Raw genomic sequence first — 18,224 nt, 5'->3', positions numbered from 1 at the left:
CATAAGCTTTCTTGGGTAAAAAACCCACATCTTCAGATGCAAGGTTAATACTACAATTAACACTAGCCTTCTGGTACCTCAATATATAAGGAAATTACAAGATAAACAGATCTCTCTGGTCAAGAAACAAATAGGAATGAATTATAACTTACAGACAAATAGTTGATAAAAGGAAATTAAATAGGCACTTTCTGCAGAGGATTTGAAGGATCTAAAACAAACCACTGTGAAAAGTTCATGTCCCCCGCAAGAAAAAACCAACAATGAAAACCATTGTTAGATAATCTTGCACACTAAGCCTTACAAAACAGAAGAAAAAACATCACAAAATGCTGACGGGAATGCCATGGTACAGGGAACCATTCTGGAAATGTCTAATTGAAAAGGAAAAAAAAAAATTCTGCTCTGAAGTCAGAAAAACTGAGTCAACTGTTATTTCAAGGATACCTTAAATTCCTCAAAGAAGAGTCCTGTGTTACCTGAAGTAAAAAAATATACATTAAGGCCCAAATATTGCGTGTCTTACTTGTATGAACAAGGCAAGCAGGACTTGACCCTATGCTTTGAAGAAATCCCACTATTAGTAACATTAGTGTGGAAGGATGGAGCAACTGGCACAAACTGATTAAAAACAAATTACTGACAACTTTTGAGAAACAGTATATGTATAGCCTTTGTATAACCAAACTAATATTGTCTAAATCTGTAATATTTTGTTATTTTGCAACCTGATGCCCCCTTTTACTGTTTAAGAAAATACTCTGCACTTTCAATAAATCCAATAATCATTTCCAAAAAAATTAACTAAAAAGGGGGATTAAGCTATACTAGATTTAAAATACAATTAAAATGGTTACACATCTGAATTGAAAAGATGGTTTAATATATTTCACCACCAGTACCTTTGATTCATAAATACAGTAATCTGCTTTCTGATGTATGCCAACATGATAGCCTTGGGGCATTAGCTGCACTTTAAATTACAGGTAGATTTTTACTGAAATCACACTGTCCAAAGGAAAAGTGAAAAGTTTAAGATGTGTAGGAAATCCTCAGTGGGGAGAAAACTCCCTAAATAATATTGGGCTTTTCAGTCTTATTTTGGATTGATAAGAGACACTTAGTCGTTGTTCAGAGAACTATCATCACTATATCCAGCCCTTGTTTTTTAAAACATTCTGGATAAATGTGGGAAGGGCTACCAGTCTCTTGTGAACTTGTCAGATAGAATACTGAAGAGATTGAGGTATGCAAGATGTACTCAATACCAGTCTTAAAACACAATCTTCCCTAATATTATAAGCTTTACATACCAGCCTTTTGAAATAATCAAGGAATTTAATTACTTAAGGTCAACGAGACAGGACACTTTTCCATAACATTTAAGAAGCTAGGGGAAAAAAAAGCTGTACCTCAACTCACTAGGCAGTCTGTTAAAGCAATTTCACCAACCAATGAAATAACTTGTAATGATTACAGAATTTAAACTGATGCAGTTTGGCAAAAAAAATTAATGACGTTTCAGTACCTTGTCTTCCCTCATCATTGGTAAACAAACCAGCATCACTGCTACTCAGGCTGCTGGATTCACTGTAATAAAGAAAAGAAACAAACAGATCAAAAGAACAATTGATCTCTCACTTGTAAAATTTTAAAAAGAGAGGAGGCTGTTCTCAGATAGAACTTAAGGCTGACAATAATCTGAAAGAAAATAAGATTTTGTTTTTAATCAAACTGCAAATATCCTAGTTCCATTAACTACAGAACACATTATTTTTGTCACATAAAACTACAGGAATCTAATGGGACCCTGGCAATAAGCCATATGTGACTGCAGCAAGGAGCTGACACAATTGATGCATTTTATCATCTGCTTCCATCAAATGCTCACTGCTCGTCTATTGCTATACAGTTCAGCTTGATCCCAGAACACCACTGCTCAATAAAATGGGGGTAAAAAGATCTCAAAACAAAAAGCAGTCTAAGCCTTTCTTCCAACACATGAAATACAAGAGTCTGGAGAAGGAACTACTGTTCTTAACATTTGCAAATATTCTGGACAATACTTTGCTTAAGGATTCACTACAACTATATTACTTGGTAAGAAAGAAAAGTTTGCAAGAATGACAATCCGTTAAATCAAAGTAAAGGTCACCCTGAGAAAAATGAATATGATCAATATGATTATAACAGCAAGAGAGAAAATGCAGGTTATAATTTACTTTTCTGTAACTTCTGATGTGGCCTTAAACAAGATGTCTGTCTATAAGATGGATGCACAGCACACACACACACGCGCACACACACACATCTACTCCTATATATAAAATTAGAGATCATGGATGAGGGTGAAGTGTTTTGTTCTCCCTTGATTGTACACAAGCATCTCACGTTATTGTAAATTAAAAGTGTGTCTAAAAATATTAAACCAGCCTCCTGTGCTTAAACTATAGCACAGGCCATGACATTGAGTTTACATCTAGGGTGGAGGTTAAGTGGAGAAATGCTTTTATGTTCTTCAGGGAATTGTATTCTCACAATATTTTTTTACAGTGAAGTATGGGTTAATTTTTAAAAAAATATGTCAGTTCACCTAAAGACATAAAAATCAAGAAAAAGGTGTGCATTTCAAATTAATGTTCAATGTAGTATGCTTTTATGGGTGTTACGTTAAGGAAAATTAAACACCTTAAGTATTTTTCCTATATTATATAGCTTGTCTTCAATATGAAGCAAAATCCACTTCATTTTATATATTTCAACCTAGACACCAACTCATAAGTATTTTTAAAAATATATATTTCATTTTTGGTTTCATTCCTCACACCCATTCTTAAAAGTTAGCTCTAAACCTTACTCTTAAATTAGCTGTTTTAACTGCTTTTTGGTTTAGGCATGAATTTGCTTGCTGGGGGGAAAAAATGAAATTATTTAGTTTTCCCAATTTCTCTCTCAGAAATTGAAACCAGAATTAGTTTTAGGTTTGGACAATATCTGATTTCAGTTTCTAGAACTAATTATATGGTTAATTGTTTTTATATCTTCCTTTAGAAGGAGTTCAAACAGGGCTTGAAATTGGGCCTGATGTAGATAGACAAGCAGCAGTGACTTGCTAATATGTGCAGCTGTCATATTTCTTAAAGATGTGTTCTAAAACTCTGCCATATCTTCTTCTGTATACAGTAACTTCTTACTATATAAGCAGCATTTACAATCTCTTTTATCCCAGTACAGTCAGAGACTTAAGCACTTAACTAAAGATAATGGTCCTCAATATAAAGATGGCAAATCTTATGAGCTATAAAAGTGATCAAGCAGAGCTTGAACCTTGAAATGCTATAAAGCTAAGCAAATCCTAGTGCCTTCTTTCTGAAAAATATCCCCTCCTCGCTTAATTCCATCAGACAGTTCTGCATACTTTTACAATTATAAATGTCCTACAACTTTACATCACATATCTTTTTTAAAAAACAACATTTTTTAAATTTATTTATTTTAAGTTCAAGAATCCTTTCAGCCATTTGAATTTTGGGAAACAAGACAAAAAAAAAATCTATTCTTCCCCATCTCACACACAAGTTCTCATTTTATAAGGGCTTGCGTATACAAAACACTTACTGAATTCATGGCAAGCTGAGGTGTAAGTCTATCCAATACTATCCTGCAGCCCACTAAGCATCCATGTAGATTCTGCTGCCACACACTAAAAGTTCCATCCATAGACAGCTTTGATCCACCCACTTTGAAATGGGAATGGATTAAAGTGCATTAAGGAAATACTTTTAGATAGGTGGAAAGCTTCAACCAAACAGTTCATTCTAAAAAAGAAATGTGATGTAAAGTTGTGGGACATTTAGAATTGTGAAATATACTAAATTGTCTATGGTGGAATTAAAGTGGGAATGGGATACTTTGCGGAAAGAAGACACTAAGATTTGCTTTATAGTATTTCAAGATTAAAGCAGTGATTGATCATTTTAAAGATCATCAGCAGGGTCTATACAGATATTTACTACAAGGTAGATTTATACCCCATCTTGCCATGAACCAAACTGTTCTTACAGGCAAACCTTAAGAGAACCATACTCATCTCTTCCCTTTAAGTTTGCAATTTGAACTTTGGTATTTAAGTAATCTTCACTGAGGCATTTGCTCTTGATCAATTTATACAGAGTGGTGCCATACAATAAAAGCTTTAAGCATTTGAAGACTTTGCAGAGCACGCTCAATAGATGAAGAGTTTTAGCATAACACAATGAAGCCCCTGCCTCCGTTGGGGCATCATACTATAGGCACAGGGACTGCTGCTGGAAGAATTGTAAATGTGGAAGATGTGGCCCATTGAAATATACACACAACAAAATTATCCGGAAAACAAAGCCTTCATATGTGGGCAAATGAAAATTGGCATGGCAGACTTGATAACTCTGGAACCTAGAGTTCAAATGTGACTCAGCAGTATTACTGAAGACATGAATCTTACCAAAATGTTTTCAGTAATTTACCTCTGTGTCTAGCACACAGTTTTAGGAAGACTTTTTATCTCTGTCAATGCTTTCAGAACACAATAGTTGCACAGAGGCTTGCTAGTATGTTTCTTGTTCCTCTTGTGAAATAAAGTGATAGAATCATATAGTAGTAATGCATTTAATGGGCACCATCAAGTTGAAGTCTAGCCAATTGAAAATTAGAGTTAAAAGTAGTTTGAGTACTCCATATGCCTCTGAATCTCCTTGTCACATTGTGGTTTTGCAGTCACATTTTCATTTTGGTTTTTTTTGTTTGTTTTTTTTTAAGAAAAAAAAGGTTTCCCTGCCCCCTGTTGCTGTGTTAAAGAACACAAACGGGTGAAAATGGCAAAATTTGGCAGTAAAGTGCTGGCAAATGACAACCAGAGAAAGTTTTCTCTGTTACAGTATTACTAAGTAAAGTATTTCCAGAAAGGGGCATGTTTTTTAAACTGATAGTGTCGATGATATATGGAGCTATACCTATCTCATAGAGCTGGAAGAGACCCTGAAAGGTCATTGAGTCCAGCCCTCTGCCTTCACTAGCAGGACCAAGTACTGATTTTGCCCCAGATCCCTAATTGGCCCCCTCAAGGATTGAACTCACAACCCTGGGTTTAGCAAGCCAATGCTCAAACCACTGAGCTATCCTTCCCCTTCTTGAAGTACAAGAAAGATGACTATCCCTTATGGATTCTACTTGTCATTTTTGTACTTGAAATAAGCAAGCTGCCCTTTTTGGGGTGTTTGGAGGATTTTCCCCTGACCTTGGCTCCCTCCACCCAAACACTGGTTAATGAGTTTTGCACTGAAGTATTTTTACCCTCCTCTGGCACAAGACATTTTAAAAAGTATTAAAATTTAACAACAACAAAAATTTACAAGAGTACAGGACAAACATGATGGAATCTGAAAGCGTTTCAGACACAAAGGCACCAACAAGACCTACTTCTGGTCCAATACAAGTGTGGAGACACTATGAAATTCAGTTTCTTTTCAGTGGCAAGGTGACTCAGGATTCCTGTTGTGATTTAAAAACTGTCTACAGTTCTCAGAAAACAGATGGAAAGAGTATAAAAAGCAACTTCAATAAATACTATCCCCCTTATTGGTTTCTGAGTAATTGGAATCAGTAACTTACCAATACTGAATAAGTAACCTCTCTTCTTGCCCTAGCCAAGAACCTATGCATGCCATCGCTACAGCACACCTAAACTATGGCCAACAAGCAAAAGTTTCAATGCAGTTTATAGATAAGACTCCTACAACAAATGAGGAACAACGTTGCTGTCTAGCCACTAGATTGCCAGAATTTATGTCTTAAATAGGAGTTGCCCTGCTCACAGTTCTGCATTCAGAACAAAACAAAACTGGATAAACATGATCAGGATCATCAGACCCTGCAGGTAACATCACTTGTGTGTGGTGGAAAATGACACTTTACTGATTGTCAAAATAGTACTTTGGAAACAATTACTATTGTGGTAGGCCTGCTGTCTGGAATAGATTACTGAGGCATACTGCCAAAAGATCATCATCATCCCATTTTTCTAATGGCAAGCTCAGGTGTTTCTGAACTATAAATTGGTTTTTGAATTTTGTAAGTGATGTGCATTCTTGGCAACCTATAGACTTTTTATGCCCATGACCCACAGATCGTCTAGCGGGTATATCCATATACTGTACTGATAATCTTCTGATGAATACCAGCAACAATCAAAGCACCAGCGCCTAGAAGTTGGAAAATCTAAGCTATTTAATTACCTTGTGTGTGATTAAGTGCTAGTTCAAATACCTTGCATAATACAATAACGTAACATTTAAGTCATTTTTAAATTCCTGTTTTCTTGGTCTTAATATTGAAACAATTAGTATAAGTAATAAAGTAATTGTTTCCTTTGAACCTTCTCTGCCACCCATCAGATTTCCTCTGAATTGCTATAATTTAACCTTATACAACATGTCTGAAATAGCAGTATTCTAGTATTACTGGATCAGGAAAGACCCCTAACATTTACTGCTATTGAGTGCATTTTAATTTTGGAATAAAGAAAATGAAACTTGTCAATACCTACACCACTACAGTAGCAATATAAGAATTTTGTTTCAGTTGATAGAAAAAGAAAAAACAATCAATCACCTGTCACTCATGTTCTCATCTGAACCCTTTTGCTCCTCATACTCCATTTTGTCCTTATTTGCCTGGTTCGCTTCTTCACTCTCTATAACCACTCCTTCATCCAAGATTTCTGGTCCTTGCCTACTTGTAGCTAGTTTTCTTTTTTTCACTTTGCTCTTGGCAAATTCTTGATGTTGGTAAGATCTATTATCATTATCCATTTCTTGATCTCTGCTGTTATCCTGTTGTTGGGTCAATGTTAGTGTATTTGTGACGTCTGATGGTGGGTCTATTGCCATGCGTTTCACCTTTCTTCTCCTACGCAGGGTCCTGTTTCCTAAATTGTCAAGAGCCAAATCAGACTCATGCCACAGAGGTCTTTTGCCTCTAATGTTATTTAAATTTGAAGAAGGCCTGCGTTTAGCAACCAACAACTGATCATCAGAGTCACTGTGGTCTTTCTTATTAGTAGTATGATTCTCTCTATAGTCCTTGCTTGGTTCTTCTAGACTGGAATCAGAACCTTCACTTAAACAGTGACTAGTCTCCCAAGGATGATGAGTAGTAAATGAACGTCTTTTTCGTCCTCTCCTTTTTCTTGCCTGGCGTTTTAGAAGACAAGACACGCTGCGAGAGTGATCTCCAGTATCAGCAAAACCTCCTCTGGCTTGCTCTGAACTTTCTTCCAGTGCTGAGACCAGATCATGAACTAGTTCCTCCATAGTCCTACTGAAATGCCTACATATGCAGAGAAAAAACAAAAACAAAACTGATTACAATGTGCATCAACTTCAGCAGTATGTTTTCATATACCAATATCATTATAATGTGAAAGACAGTCTTATGATCAGCACTTTTAATACTGTTGTAGTTCTATAGAAAGCTGTCTTCTAAATCAGCCAATACTACAACACACTTATGAGGAGGCTTTCCCTTTGTAATGTCACTCTCTCTCCTAACTTCCATCTTAACAACAAAAACCCTTCAATTTTTAGCAGTCCTCCTAATATTGCTTTTATTTACAAATATTTCATCTCAATATCATAGTTTTCAGGGGGTTAATCTGTCATCTGTGAAGACTGGCAAAATCTGTCAATATATAATTAGAAGCAAGTGAGCACATTTTAAATTATCTATAAAGTAGGAAATTGAATATACATTTTTTCTCCTTTATAGTATATATTATTAAACACAACGTTAAAAGTTGTCATTAGGATAAAATGTTTGTGACACTGTATGTCAGGGGAACACCCTGCACCCCTATGTTCATCCTTATAATATGATTGTGTGGTATCCAATGCAAAGTTTGTCATGTCAGGTGTCTTCGGAAGGCTCATGATGCAGCAACCATTGTTATTGTAGTAATGTTATAGTAATGTTAGAGGTTGTAATTTCATGTATATAGTTATGAGGCTGAAAATGTGTCCTCATAGCTTAAAACAAGCCCAGGCAAAACTCTCCAGGAACAGAGGGGCAGTTTACACCTCATCAGGATATGTATGGGACAAACCCAGCCTAGCCTCGCAGGAACAAGGACACTGGCCTAGGCAGCAACAAAGGACCTGTTGGACTCTCAAGTGAGTCACCCCCCTTCCCTTGGTCAATTTGGGACTAGGATGAAGTAATGCTCACTTGACCCTGAAGGGGGGGAGAGTGCACAGGGGGCAAAGCCAAGAGGGAAGAAAGGATATGATAAAAGGGAGAGACAGTTGCCATGCTCGCTCTCCTCTTCCACCTCCATCTACAGACACCACCACCAAGTGACTGAAGCGCTGATCAAAGGGGAGAGCCTGGTTGAAGGGCAACCAGCCAGCCTGTGGTGAAAGTGTTTGTAAGGGCACTGAAAGTGTTAAGATCAGCTTAGAATGCGTTTTGCTTTTATTTCACTTGACCAAATCTCACTTGTTGTGCTTTGACTTATAAACACTTAAAATCTATCTTTTACAGATAGCAATGTGTTTGGTTTGAAGCATGTCAAAGACTCCCCTTGGGATAACAAGCCTGGTACACCATCAATTTCTTTGTTAAATTGACACACTCATATAAGCTTGCAGCATCCAGTGGACATAACTGGACACTGCAAGACGGAGGTTCCTAAGGTTGTGTCTGGGACCGGAGATATTGGCTAGTGTCATTCGGTTGCACTATCAAAGCAGTGGCTGGCCAAAAGTGCTCACTCACATTCTGGGAGAAGCTTACATGCTAGAGGCTGTGCATGAACAGCCCGGGAGTGGGGGTTCTCACAGCGAAGCAGGGTAGGTCTGGCTCCCAGAGTCGAGGACTGGAGTGACCTAGCAGATCACCGGTTCAGATAAACCAGGAGAACGTCACAATGTTGTCACAAGATAATTGTCTCTTGATTCTACCTAAGTGCCAAGACGAATCTGAAACACTAATGTTTTGATTATGTAAGATTTTTAATAGTGACTAATTGTCTTCCCAAACAACTAATATCTATTTGATCTTTAAAAATATTGATTCTCTAGAGTGACATTAAGTTGAGAGAACCTTTCCCCTAAATGAAAGTCTAGAAGATTAAAGGCAAAATTGTCCTTTCTGATCTACACACTCACATCAGTAGGAATCCTACAACTTTATGAGAAAACAGTCTATCTGACTAAGAGGCATCATGCAGATATGAGGAAAGAATTTTACTCTGCACCACAGCTCACATCACTTCACTAGCATTAAAAAACCATGGCTGGCCGGTGACAACTGCCTCAGACTTGTGGGGCTTGCTCGGGCTACAGGGCTGTTTCATTGCAGTGTAGACTTCTGGGCTCAGCCCGGGCTCTGGGACCCTCCCACCTCACAGGGTCCTAAAGTCTGGGCTCCAGCCCAAGCCCAAAAATCTACACAGGGTTCCGCAGCCTGGGAGCCTGAGTCAGCTGGCACAGGCCAGCCACAGGCATTTAACTGCAATGTAGACATACCTATATTTATCACCAAGTATACTTCAATAGGCTCACACATCTGTGTACTTGAGTTAAAAAACAAAACAAAAAAACTAAAGCCAAAACAGTAAGATTTACTGCAGAACACCCAGGTGAAGGAATGGAAACAAACTGATCAGACTGATGCCCCAAAGTAATTAGCCTCCTTTCTTCTAGTGCTCTCTACTGTGTTATGCCTGGTGACATATAGTGGACAAACATTGGTCAGTAAATTGTGTAGGTGAGTGTCCAGAAGAAAGCTGTTCAGATAGTTTTAGAACAGGACGAAAGGAGACACGAGTCAGCCATTTTCTACCAACATCAGCAGGTTGCAAATGGAGACAGAGTTTAGTCATACAGCACACAAGTTTCCCCCACTCATTCACCCATCCTCGGCCCCAGGCCTAAAGGTGCTAAGTAGGATGGTCCAATGGTTACACACCAACATGAGGCAGGATACCTGAGCTCTCTTTCCTGCTCTGCCTGTGACTTGTTGTATAATCCTAGACAACTCACTTAACTCATTGTGTCTCCGTTTCCCTATATAAAATGGGAATACCACCACCTTCTTAAATGTCTTCAGTTCTATGGACCAAGAGTACTAGGTGAATTATAATTTAGTTATGAAAAAATTCAAATTCACCATTAAATGTTTTATCTACAAGGAGACGTCTCTCGAACTGTACTGCTATTTTTAGTAGTTTCAGAAGTAATTCAAGAAAATAATTTGTGCCAGCTGTAAGACATATCACCATAATCATAAAGACAGAGTAGTACAGTTTACTATCTCAATTTTGATAAATACATGATGTCAAACTGTATATATGTTTACTTTTCAACTTTTTCTATGCCTGTTATAATGACTGAACTCTTATTCCTGTCACTGCTTGACATAACCAGGCATTTCCTGTGCCACTTGCTAATTGCAAGCAACACCTTGGCAGCACCTTCCAGGAATGTGCACCTTTCTGGCACTCACCTTTGAGCAAGAAACACAAATCAGGTACCAGTACTTTTTGCTTATCCTTAGTCCTTCTGGCTCTCACAAGAAATCATTTTCCTTGCGTTTGAGAAATAACTACAGTAGATATCAGCGAAAGAGGTAGTCATGCAAATAAAGCATTGTTTATCGAAAAATTCAGACAGAATAAAGTAACTGGTAGCCAATCAAATCTACAGATTGGCTGACGGCCTAGTTATACAGGAAAATCTTGTAATAGGTCCATTTTTACATTTTTAGATTTGAGAAGTCTCTCTATTTCTGCCATCTTCTCCTTCTCTCCCTTTCTCATGACTTGTCTACACTACACATTTTAGCCAACACTGTGGCTGTAGTAATGCAAACCATGACTTGCACCACAGCAGCTTACACCGGTTTCAAAGAAATGCAAGTCATAGTTTGCACCAATACAGGTATATTAGTGACTATTAAAAAAACCCACACACAGAAAACCCAGCGTAGAGAAGGCCTTAGCGTACAAGCACATTTGGCCTTACCTACATGGGGAGAAATGGTTTGGTGGTTTGTGAGGGTGGAGTGGGTTTTTAAGTTTTCAGTCAAGTTAGCTTAATGTGACAGGACAGCTCCCTTAACACCTGTGAAGACAACTTCATATCTTTTCAGGCTCACAAAATAAAAAAAGGTGTTGAGCTGCATCTTCACAGGTATAAGGGAGCTTTCAAATTGTTTTAACTTGGCATGAGGGGAGCCTCAGGGTACCACACTGCCTTTTTTTTTTTTTAATTTCTCGTCAGCATGTAGGCAGTTATAAATCAAGTTCAGCACTTAGAAAAAAAATGATCACTATCCCATCTCTGGCATAATACTCACTATATTCAACATTTGATGAAATTCAAAATACCTAGGTTGGCAAAAGACTGCTTATCAAGAACATAAAGCACTTCAGTGCAACCTTTGTTCCTTGTTGAACAACACTTGATTAGCATACAGTCTATTTATGCAGCTTTTATTCCCTGGCCTAGACCAAAGTGTTAGGCCCTGTCTACCGCACAGGAACTTGCCAGTGTAAAGCAGCTTTCTGCATTGTAACTCCCGAGGTGTACACACTGCCAAGTCTCTTAGCGCACAGAAACTGTACAGTTGCAGCGCTGTAAAAAAAAAACAACCAAACCCCGATGAGAGTGCCAGTGTAGACACCCTGGTCGATTACAGACCTGTGATTGGCCTCTGGGAGGTGTACCACAATGCCTGTCCTTGCCTCTCTGGTCATCAGTTTGAACTCTACTGCCTTGCCCTCAGGTGATCAACCGTCATCCCCACCCCGTAAATTCCTTTGGAATTTTGAAAGTCCCCTTCCTGTTTTCTCGGTGATGCGTGCAGTGGTCTCAGTGCATCTTTCCAGGTGGCCATGCCTGCTCCACGCACCAGGCGATCCCTCGCTTGGAGCAATGCCAAGCTGCTGGACCTCATCAGCACTTGGGGAGAGGAGACTGTCCAGCCCCAGCTGCGCTCCAGCCATAGGAATTATGATATCTATGGACAGATTTCATGATGCATGACAGAAAGGGGCCATGAATGGGACACACTGCAGTGCAGGGTCAAAATGAAGGAGCTGCAGAACACCTACCACAAGGCGCGGGAGGCAAACCGCTGCTCCGGTGCTGCGCCCACGAACTGCCAGTTCTACAAAGAGCTGGACACAATACTCGGTGGCGACCCCACCTCCACTGCGAAGGCCACTGTGGATACTTCACTGGCTAATGTGCCAGTCGAGAGTGGACCGAGCCAGGAGGAGGAAATCATGCATGAGGATGTGGAAGGGGACCCAGAGGCAGAGGATGACTCCGAGGTCAGAGATGCATGCAGCCAGGAGCTCTTTTCTACCTCAGATGAGGCTAGCCAGTCACAGCTGTCGAATCTTTGCAAAGCGCAAACAGGACAGAAGGCCCCTGGTAATTGGATTTGATTTTGGAAATCGCTGAGGCGAGTTATGGGGGCAGAAAGGTTGCAGAAAGCAGACTTGTCTCTGTATGATGCACATACCATCACCACATGCTTAGTCTGAGCGGCGGAACAAGCTGTTGATTGACTCCGTCAGCTAGTTAGTGACAGGTATGTGAATAGTGGATGTATTTTAAATCACTGAATCAGTGTTCTGTGTATTGCAAACAATGCTGCTTCTTTAAAATGTTGCATTTTTGTTTCACAGAGATGACCTTGGGAGCCCAGCCTCCCTCTTTGTTATCGCTGGCTGAATGGCTGTGCAGAATTAGAAAGCGGCCACGAAAAACTAAAGAGGACTTTCTGTGTGATGTCATGATACACTCCACGGCTGAAAAACAAGAATCAAAGGAGTGCGAGACAGCGAGAAGAGGGACCGAAAGGAGAACGTGGCGCACTAGAACGAAGTCACGGAGTGGCTCTTAATCGTTATGGAGTGCCAAGCGGTCATGCTCCAGGTGCTACTAGCACTGCAACTTGAGCAGCTTCGCTCCCGCCCTCCCCAGCAGCCGCTGTTGCAAAAAAACTCTTTACCATGCATCACCCAGACCCCGCCAATACACTCTTACCAACCTCCTGGCTCCAATCTGTACCCACTGCATTTCACTCTTGCATTGTCACAGTCCAGTTCTGCAGACTCCCAGTACCCACTGCACTCAACACTCATCCCTCTGCAGTATAGCCTTGCTGAAATACAATACCCACTGCACTGTACTCCAAAGGACAAAGTTGGATATGACCCCTGGAGATACACAAATCTTTAACTATCCCGGGACCCCGCCTCCTTCTGGGACCCTTCCTTCCCCAATCCCCAGTGCTGATTTTTTTTTGTCTCCTCCAGTCGTTGTCTTTTAATAAAAGAATTGTTTTGGTTTGAAAGTAATCTTTATTCCATCAACTGAAAGCAAACAGAGCCCTGCAAAGCAACAAGCAATTTTCTTAAACCTTCACAGTGCATTGGTTGCACCAATCACATTCGCCTCCTAGCATTACAAGCACTGCACTCCCAAGCATAACAACAAATATTGGTGGCTTTCAGCTTCAAATTGCTGCCTCAAGGCATCCCTGATTCTTATGGCCCCACGCTGAACCCTTCTAATAGCCCTGGTCTTTGGCTGTTCAAATTCAGCCTCCAGGCGCTCAGCCTCAGCGGTCCAGCCTTGAATGAAGCTTTCACCCCTCCCTTCACAAATATTATGGAGCGTACAGCACGCGGCTATAAACATAGGAATATTGTCATCATCAGGTCCAGCCTCCCATATAGTCAGCGCCAGCGAGCCTTTAAACGGCCAAAAGTACACTCAGTCATGATTCTGCACTTGCTCAGTTTGTTGTTGAGCCGCTCTTTGCTGCTTTCAATGTTCCCCGTGTATGGCTTCATAAGTCACAGCATTAAGGGGTAGCCGGGTCTCCCAGGATCCAAACGGGCATTTCAACTTCCCCCTACAGTGATCTTCTGGTCCGGGAAGAAAATCCCTGCTTGCGGATTCCTGAACAGACCAGTGTCCCAAAAGATGCATGCATCATGCACCTTTTTGGACCAGTCTGCGTTAATGTCCTTGAAATGCCCACGGTGATCCACAAGCGCCTGGAGAACCATAGAAAAATACCCCTTCCAATTATTGTACTTGGTGGCTAGGTGGTCTTGTGACAGAATTGGAATACGCATGCCATCTATTGTCCCTCCACACTTAGGGACGCCCATCTGTGCAAAGCCATCCACAAGATGCCCAGAGTCAAGGTCTTTCGGAGCAGGATGCAATTAATGACCCTGCACACTTCTGTCAACACAAGTCCAACTGTTGACTTTGTTAGTGACGGATTGGCTTCCACAGTGCAATCGCCATGCGCTTCTCCAATAACAGGGTGGCTCTCATTCTTGTGTCCTTGCGCTGCAGGGCTGGGGTGAGCTCATCACACAGTCCCATGAATGTGGCTTTCCTCATCCAAAAGTTTTGCAGCCACTGCTCGTCACCCCAGATGTGCATGACAATGTGATCCCACCACTCAGTGCTTGTTTCCTGAGCCTAAAAGCAATGTTCCACTGTGGTCATCACCTCCATGAATGTCACAAGCAATCTCGTGTCATAGCCAGTACGCGTGGCAAGATGAATGTCGAACTGCTTTTGCCTTTGTAGGTTAAGGAATAACTCCACAGCCACTCATGACGTGTTGGTCAGAGCAAGCAGCATATTGGTCAACAGCAGAGGATCCATTCCTGCAGACCGAAGAGGCAGAGTGCACAGTACACAAACCGTTGAAACTTGGCGCTAAATGTGGATGGAAGCATGGGGATTGCTGGGATGCGAAGCAATGCATCACAGGACACTGGGACAGGAACCAGGATGCCTCACGACTACCTCCGTCTTCCCACAACTCTTAGCAGCAGAAGAGGAAGAGATGCTCTGTGGGATAGCTGCCCAGAGTGCACCGCTCTGAATACCGCTGCAAGTGCCGCAAGTATGAACACGCTATTGCGCAAGCAGTGCCAGTAGGGTATGTCTACACTACAAGACTATTTCGAATCAACTTAATTCGAATTTGTGGAATCGACCTTATGAAGTCGAAGTTGTGTATCCACACTAAATACACTAGTTCGACTGTGTGAGTCCACAGTAACGGGGCCAGTGTCGACTTTGGAAGCGGTGCACTGTGGGAAGCTATCCCACAGTTCCCGCACTCCCCACTGCCCATTGGAATCCTGGGATTTCCCCCCAATGCATGCTGGGGTGAAAAATGTGTCGAGGGTGGTTTTGGGTAACTGTCATCATTGAACCGTCAATCACGCCCTCCCTCCCTCCCTCCCTGAAAGTGCCTGCGGACAATCTGTTCGTGCACTTTTCTGCTCAGTGACAGCGCGGGCGCCACAGCACTTTGAGCACGGATCCCGCTGCAGTTATGGCCGTTGTCAACTCCTCGCACCTTATCGTCCACCTCTTCCACAGTCAGCTGCTGAGAAATAGGGCTACTTTTCAATGGTGCTGCGAGCACTGGTGGACCATGGGGGACGTTTTACCAACATCAACGTCGGGTGGCCAGGCAAAGTTCATGACGTGCGTGTTTTCAGGAACTCTGGTCTGTTTAGACGCCTGCAGGAAGGTAGTTTCTTCCCGGACCACAAAATAAGTCTTGGGGATGTGCAGATGCCTATAGTGATCGTCGGGGACCCAGCCTACCCGCTAATGCCCTGGCTCGTGAAGCCCTATGCAGGCGCCTTGCACAGCGACAAGGAACTCTTCAAGTACCAGCGAGCAGTGAGCAGCGTGACCTGTGACTGTTCAGTTTCTTTACAGAGAAGCTGAAGCTGCCCCTGTTTCTTTACCAAGTGACTGTTGACTAGCATCTGCAGTTACATACCCCGCCCACCCCGCTTCCCCAACTTCCAACACACGTTTAAAAACAAAATACATGTTCCACTGTAACTTTACAAAGGTTTCTTTATTGATGACTTTGCGTTACAGGGTTGAAACTGGGACACGGACTGTGCTGGGTAGGGTGTGCAGTGATGTAAAGACCGCCTGTAAACTCGAGGAATGACAGGCTCCTGCTCCCAGAGCAGTCTGCAGTGCCGGACTGGATGTTTCAACGGAGCCTGCCATCCCTCCTTTTTGGGACTCTGTGTGCGGGGGCTATGTGGGCTTTTGGCAGGGGAGGACGGATACAGATTCCTCTGCTGCGTGGCTCTGTGGTCCAGGACAGGGACCGTTGCATGAGATCTGTAACCCCCCTCCCCCGCTACAAAGTCACGTACCCCCCCACCCACACAGAACCTGCAAACCACCTCCCATACCGACCACGGTGCGTACTGACCGCAGTGTGTGTGTGACCTGCTGCTGATCCTGCCCCCATGTCTGTACCCTGGTAAAGGTGATTGTCCTGTCAAATTACCAACCCCCTTCCCCCCCTTCAAACACAGTCTCCTCTAAAAGAACATGACGGAAACAGTAATTAACAGAAAAGTATTTTTTATTAACAACTAGACAGTTAGGGGATGAAACTGGGATGGGGGCTTGGGTGAGGCAGGAAGGAAAGGACTTCTCAAAATTTAGGGTATGAGAGCTTTTGGGTACTTGAGCACTCTACTGGGGTGCAGTGACAGTTTACACGGCCTCTGGCGCCCCTCCTTCTGGTTATTTTGGGTGAGGGGGGTATGGGACTTTGTGGCGGGGGAGGGCGGTTGCAGATACACTGCAGGGGGGCTCTGTCCTCCTGCCTGAGGGTGTGCAGGAGCATGTCCGTTTGCTCTCTCATTAGTCCAAGCAGCGTTTGAGTCGCCTGCTTGTCTTCCTCACGGCACCTCTCCTCCCGTTCGCTGTGTGAGCGCTGGTACAGAGAGAGGGTCTCCCTCCACTGGCTCTGCTGGTCCGCGTCGTCTCGGGAGCACCCCATAAGTTCAGTGAACATCTCGTCCCGTGTCTTTTTATTTCGCCGCCTAATCTTAGCCAGCCTCTGTGAGGGGGATGCTGTGGCGGGTCTGGAGACAGTCCAAGCTGTGTGATGGGAAAAAGGGAGTGAATTCCTTGCAAAGATACATTTTTGCGAACAATGAACACAGTCTAGTCTGTCTCTGTGAATTCTGGGTTGAGATCCCAGTGCCTGATGGGGCAAAAACCATTGTCGCGGGTGGTTCTGGGTAAATGTCGTCAGTCATCCCTTCCTCCGGGAAAGCTACAGCAGACAATCATTTCAAGCCCGTTTTCCCTGGATTGCCCTGGCAGATGCCACAGCGTGGAAACCATGGAGCCTGTTTTGCCTTTTGTGCCTGTCACCATATGTGTACTAGATGCCGCTGACAGAGGCGGTCCAGCAGCGCTACACAGCAGCATGCTTTTGCTTTTGCATGACAGCAGAGATGGTTACCAGCCATATTGTACCATCTACCACACCATAAATTGGTAATAAGATGGGCATCGTTACCAGTCCTTTTGCACTGCACCATTTGCTGCTGTCATAAGTGCCCCTGGCTGCTCTTAGCCAGGGGCGCAAAAGCCAAAATTGGGGATGACTCCCTGAGTCAATCCCTCCTTTTTGGTATCTAAAAATAGAATCAGTCCTGCCTAGAATATGGGCAAGTGTACTAGAGAACCACTGTATCAGAGAACCAGAGAGCACAGCCGCTCTGTGTCAGATCCTGCATAGATTATGAGCTGTATGCTATTCACAGGGGGTGCTCCTGCAACAACCCCACCTGTTCATTCCATTCTTCCCCAGCCTTCCTGGGCTACCATAGCATTGTCCCCCCACTTGTGTGATGAAGTAATAAAGAATGCAGGAATAAGACACACTGACTTGTTAGTGAGAAATGAGTGGAAGGCAGCCTCCAGTTGCTATGATAGTCCAGATAGGACATTAAGGAGTGTGGAGGAGAGGAGCCCAGCATCCTGCTGCTAGTCCAGGGGCAATTGAATCTTTTCTTTACACATGAAGGGTGGGGGCTGATGAAGCTCAGCCCCCTGTTGCTATGATGACGATGGTTATCAGCCATACTGTACCATCTACCAGGAAAAATTAGGGCCAGGCGCCCTTGATCGACTTCATGGATGCTCGTCTGCATGGTTACCAGCCCTTTTGCACTGCCCCATGTGCCAATAGGCTGATGATGAGGACGGATACCAGCCATATTGCACCATCAGCCATCCATAGCGTGGGGGGAGCAAGGATGTTGGTGTTGAGTGCTGCACCATCGCGTCTATCTGCAGCAT

The 18,224-nt window shown here is 42.6% G+C and overlaps 1 protein-coding gene across 5 annotated transcripts in view; it reads right to left on the bottom strand.

The window, feature by feature from the left end:
* GPATCH2 (G-patch domain containing 2) overlaps positions 1–18,224 on the bottom strand; it is a 185,272-nt gene that overhangs the window by 159,022 nt on the left and 8,026 nt on the right. For all 5 annotated transcript variants that reach the window (XM_045010249.1, XM_045010248.1, XM_045010244.1 and 2 more), the window contains 2 exons: positions 6,649–7,365; positions 1,529–1,590 (listed from right to left, as the gene is read on the bottom strand). In XM_045010249.1, coding sequence (XP_044866184.1) covers positions 1,529–1,590; positions 6,649–7,365 — 779 coding nt within the window. The remainder of the gene's footprint in view (positions 1–1,528; positions 1,591–6,648; positions 7,366–18,224) is intronic.

This window comes from Mauremys mutica, chromosome 3, assembly GCF_020497125.1.
Source record: "Mauremys mutica isolate MM-2020 ecotype Southern chromosome 3, ASM2049712v1, whole genome shotgun sequence".
NCBI classification, from domain to species: Eukaryota; Metazoa; Chordata; order Testudines; family Geoemydidae; genus Mauremys; species Mauremys mutica.
Note: the sequence above shows the minus strand (reverse complement) of the source record. Positions and strands in the feature narration are given on the sequence as shown.